At 44.0% G+C, this 5465-nt stretch overlaps 1 protein-coding gene across 1 annotated transcript; it reads right to left on the bottom strand.

The window, feature by feature from the left end:
* Window positions 1-493: 493 nt before the first annotated feature.
* On the bottom strand, window positions 494-1237 carry LOC129773391 (uncharacterized). The gene has a single exon (XM_055776989.1). The coding sequence runs from the start codon at window positions 1235-1237 to the stop codon at window positions 494-496; it is 744 nt and encodes a 247-aa protein (XP_055632964.1).
* Window positions 1238-5465: the final 4228 nt, after the last annotated feature.

Raw genomic sequence — 5465 nt, 5'->3', positions numbered from 1 at the left:
TAGTAGAACACAGTTATTTAAGAAAACGCAAATCCAAGATGGCTGCCACTATCAAATGGAGGGCTACATATTTTTTCAAAACCCGGTTAATACGAGTATCAAATGAAAGGGCTTGAATAGTAGATCACAGTACGTCATGAAAACTCCAAATCCAGGATGGCCGCAATCACAAAATAGTAAATTACTTTATTAAACGGTTTTATTTAGCTTGAACTGTTTGTCTGTAGGGTTGTCCCACATTAATAGTGTGGGAGGACAGAGTTTTCACAGAGCGCAAGTGGATAACACGCATTTGCTTTGGAAGGATGAATTAAAACACGCGGTGCTTCACGGAAGAACAGATTTACTTTTAATGTGTGTCGATACAAAAAATGGTTGCTGTTTGAATTTATATTTACATTGATATATACAGTGCTGCCGGAAGGGCCATTTGTCATTTGATAAACTTGGTGAGGGGTAATACATTGAATATCCCATCACTCCTCCTCAATGTTTAATCCTCTCCATTACTTTCGGTCGATTTCACCAATCCCAACTGTTCTGCAAACTGTTGGTGCTTTACGAAACCTAAGGGCTTCGTGAGCACATCGGCTCGCATCTGGTCCGTATGGCAGTACTGTAGCACCACCTCGCCTCTGTCGCACAGGTCCTTAACGAAATGATGTTTGGTCTCAATATGCTTGGAACGTTTGCTGGATCTTGCTGAACGTGCGAAGCTTAAACAGCCTTGGTTGTCTCCATTGACCACTGTTGCTGTCACTTGATGTTCGCCAAAATCTTCGAGTAGTCGCCTCAGCCAGATAACCTCCTGACACGTCTCAGCCAGAGCGACATACTCAGCCTCCATTGTCGACAGCGTTACACAACTCTGCCGACGACTCACCCAGCAGACTGCTCCTCCTGCGTAGTACACAACGTATCCAGTCGTTGATTTTCGCGTACTCTTATCTCCTGCCCAATCCGAATCCGAAAATGCCACCAATGCTTTAGCATTTTTACCTCCAAGTTGCAGTTTCCATTTCTTCGTACCTTTTAGGTAACGTACTACACGTTTCGCTGCTGTCCAGTCGGCTTCCGTGGGAGCACTGAATTTCCGACCTAAAATCCCGACACTTGTCGCAATGTCCGGGCGTGCACATACCGCAATATAGAGTAGTGCACCTACAACGCTTCTGTACTTTGTACCATCTTCGAACGGTTTACTGCTAACCTCGTCTTTCAGATAACCCGGATCCATGGGTGTTTTCGCTATTTTCGCTTCGCTAAGACCTGTTCTAATAATCAGTTGTTCAATGTAATTCGTCTAGCTAACATTGAATACTCCATTTTCTCTCCGTATTTCCTGCCCGAGGAAGTACTTTACATCGCCGAGATCAACAATTTCGAAATGCTTACTCAGCTGCCTCTGAATGCGAGATATCCCCTCCTCGCTTTCACTTCCGACCAGAAAATCATCCACGTAAACGATCAGGTAGATTTTCTTTCCATTATTGGTTGCCTCGAACAAACACGGATCAGCGGAACTTGCTTGGAAACCCAATTCATTAAGAACACCAGTTAACTTCCGATTCCAACATCGAGCGGACTGTTTCAGTCCATATATGTTCTTACGAAGGCGACAAACGATCTCCTCCTTGCCTTGAACCTCGTAGCCAGTCGGTTGACGCATATATATCTCCTCGTCGATCTCTCCATAGAGATATGCAGTCCGGATGTCTAAATGCTTCAACGCCATTGCTTTTCTTCCAGCTAGGGACAACAGGACTCGAAGTGTAGCATGCTTGGTCACAGGGGCGAAAACTTCGTCGTAATCTACACCATAACACTGTGTGAACCCTTGCGCCACGATCCTAGCTTTGTAGCGGATCACCTCGTTCGATTCATTTCGTTTAACTTTGAACACCCAGCGGCTACCCACAACCTTCTTGCCCTTCGGAAGTGGCACCAAGTCCTACGTTTCGTTCTGCTTATGCGACTGCATTTCGCTATCCATTGCTGCCTTCCACGAAACTCGATCTGAACTGGACACTGCTTGCTGAAACGTAATCGGATCCTCGGTTTTCTGCGTTACAACACCTACCACATAATCCGACCAACGATTCGGTAACACGCCGCGGGTACGACGGCTTTGACGATTAACGCTTTCAGATTCTACACTCACTTTATCTTCTTCGTATTCATCGAACTATTCTTCGTCTTCACCTGTTCCAGAAAATTCACCTTCTTCTGCTTGCTTTCTCGCAATAACCTCTGGGAGAGGTCACTCAATATCCCTACAAGGCACTTCTTCATTAGATGTCGCTTGTGAATCCGATCTGCTAGATGATTCGTCGCCCATCTCCAAAAACTTTGCGTCGCGGCTTATTGTTATCTTGTTAGTCAACGTATCAACAAAACGGTAACCCTTATGCACGTCAGAGTAACCGATGAACCGCAACTTGCTCGCCTTACTGTCAAACTTTCCTCGTTTAACGTCGGGGATATGAACATAAGCAGCACAACCATAGACTTTCAAATGACTAAGTACTGGTTGCCTCCCATACCACTTTTCATACGGTGTCTTGTCAATCAATCGTGACGGAAGACGGTTCTGCAAATAAGCAGCCGTTACTACAGCTTCACCCCAATAACGCTTGTCCAGATCTGCATCAAGAAGCATCGTCGTCACCATTTCCTGTAGCGACCGATTCTTCCGCTCGGCTACACCATTCTGCTGCGGTGTGTACGCTGTGGAATATTGTGCCTGAATTCCCTCCTGCGAGAAGAAATCCCGCAACTCTTTGTTGGCATACTCGCCTCCACCATCCGAGCGAATGATAGGTGGCTTTCTATTGAATAGATTTTCTACGTACCGAACATACTCCTTTATCTTCTCCGATGCATCCGACTTCTTCGCGAGCAAATAGACGACTGTGAAACGACTGAAGTCGTCGATCATCATCATCAAAAAACGCTTCCCTCCGGGCGTCGTCGTCCTCATTGGTCCACACAAGTCGGTGTGTACCAGATCCAGTACCTGCTTCGACTTCTTCTTTGCTGTCTTCGGAATCGGATTCCGAGTGAGTTTCCCTTCCAGACACGGCTCACAACATTCTCGGATACCACAATCGACAACATTCATACCTATACCGAGTTTCTCGTCACGAATTCTTCCAATTACTGCAGGATCCCTATGCCCGAAACGTCGGTGCCATTGATGCTGACAGTTACGGTTATGTGTTTTACTCTCAGCTTTTCTCGACAACTCCGCCAACTTCAGTTTGTACAGGCAGCTGGATCGTTCACCTACGACCGCCACCGTACCAGCAGCGTCACGGATTTCACAACCATCCTCCTTGAAAACGGCAGTAAAACCTTTCGCAGTTAACTTATCCACGGATATAAGACCGCTTGTCAACGACGGCACATACAGGACATCAACAAGTTTCACGTCGATCACTTCACCATCTCCGTTAATTCCGAGCACTGTACCTTCACCATATCCGGCAGTTTTCGCCACCTTGCCATCGGCCAAAAAAACACTTGAACCGACTTTCTTCGTGAGCTTCGAGAAAAAATTTTCAACGCAAGTCATGTGACATCTTGCACCACTATCAATAAACCATGAGCTGCCCGCCTCATTTCTCACCATGAAACACACACCACTACAGTTATTTTTGACTTGCTTCGCATTTGGTTTCAAATCGGAACTCTTCCGTTCTCCGCCATCTTTGTTCTGCTTAGCTAGCAACCGACAATCTCGCTGAAAATGACCCGGTTTACCACAATGGAAACACTTCCGATCTTTTACGGCACTGATCTGCTTTCCCTGCTTCGTTGCACTTTTCATCGCGTTGACGTCACCTCTCGAACCACTCTTTTCCTTTCTTCGCTCATACTCGTCGAGCAACTTCGACTTTACCAACTGCATGGTTAAATCGGCATCCGGCCGGCCTTCCAGAGCCGTCACCAGACCACTATAAGAGTCGGGTAAACTTCTGAGGATCATGACAATTTTAAGCGATTCTTGCAGCTCTTGCCCCGCGATCGTCAGCCTTTCGAAAAGTTCTTCGATTTCCAGAAGATGCTTTTCCAAATCACCACACTCGGACAAATTCAATGAACACATTTTCTTCAACAACGAAACGCGAGAAGTCATCGTTGATTTTTCGTGATACGCACGCAAAAACTCCCAAAATTCTCTCGCGTCGTTTGCATTTTTTACTAGGCTAAACTGACTGTCCTCTATACACAGTCCGATAGTCGACCGAGCCTTTTGCTCATCTTTCTTCCACTGCAACGTCACCGGAATCGGTTTGGCATCCGCGATCACATACCAGATTTCTTCTCGCATCAACAACATTTCCATGCGGAATTTCCAGCTCGACCAGTTCTGGTTGTTCAATTTTGCAAACGGAAGTTTGCCAAAATCCGCCATCTTTCCACAACACAAAAGATGCTCGCGTTATGCACACAACCGAAACACAAAATAACTTTTCCCAATACTTTCACCTTCCAGAACTTTCTCTGGGCCCATAACCTGTGGAAGGACAGAGTTTTCACAGAGCGCAGGTGGATAACACGCATTTGCTTTGGAAGGATGAATTAAAACACGCGGTGCTTCACGGAAGAACAGATTTACTTTTAATGTGTGTCGATACAAAAAATGGTTGCTGTTTGAATTTATATTTACATTGATATATACAGTGCTGCCGGAAGGGCCATTTGTCATTTGATAAACTTGGTGAGGGGTAATACATTGAATATCCCATCAAATAGAAATTTGACCAATAGGAACTGACCAAATTTATAAAACACCTTTATCTCTGCTATCATTTTAAAACTGCTTATCTTGAAAAATCCAATTTGGCCGCGGCTACAAAATAGCTGATTCCATATCATCTCAAAAAAAAAGGTTGATTGAGATATGTGTATCAAATGAACGAACTTGACTTGGAGAACCCACTATGTATTTTCTGCAATCCACTCAATATCGATACTGAATGAAATTATTTGACTGATAGAATACAGTACAATGGTTTTATTGTAGAGAAATGTAATGAAACTAATGAAACTTGTAATGTACTAAAAACTAGAAAATAAAATAAGTAAAAAAAAATTTAAGTTAAACGGTTTAATTGTGATAAAACATAATAATGTACTAAAAGCTACAAAATAATTAGACAAGTAGCAGTTAGCAGTTATCACACCTCTCCTTCATTAGTATAGGGCATTGATAAGACTAAAATAAAATCGTATCCTTTTGAAATTCGAGATGACCATTTTCATTCGCACCCTAATGAACATGTGTCCCATTTACCCGAATACCGTTCACCCGAAACACGTTTACCCGAAGTACATTTACCCGAATGTAACACACACCCGAATGATATTCATCCGAATGTAACAAATACCCGAATGCAACAAATGCCCGAATAGACATTTACCCGAACGCGACATATACCCGAATGGACATTTACCCGAAT

Source organism: Toxorhynchites rutilus, chromosome 3 (genome assembly GCF_029784135.1).
Source record: "Toxorhynchites rutilus septentrionalis strain SRP chromosome 3, ASM2978413v1, whole genome shotgun sequence".
Classification (NCBI taxonomy): domain Eukaryota; kingdom Metazoa; phylum Arthropoda; class Insecta; order Diptera; family Culicidae; genus Toxorhynchites; species Toxorhynchites rutilus.
The sequence above is the reverse complement of the archived record's forward strand: the minus strand, read 5'-3'. Positions and strand labels throughout refer to the sequence as shown.

Bases quoted from the DNA above. Each gene is read 5' to 3' on its own strand.
- LOC129773391 (XM_055776989.1), bottom strand. From the start codon at position 1,237: ATGGATCCGGGTTATCTGAAAGACGAGGTTAGCAGTAAACCGTTCGAA.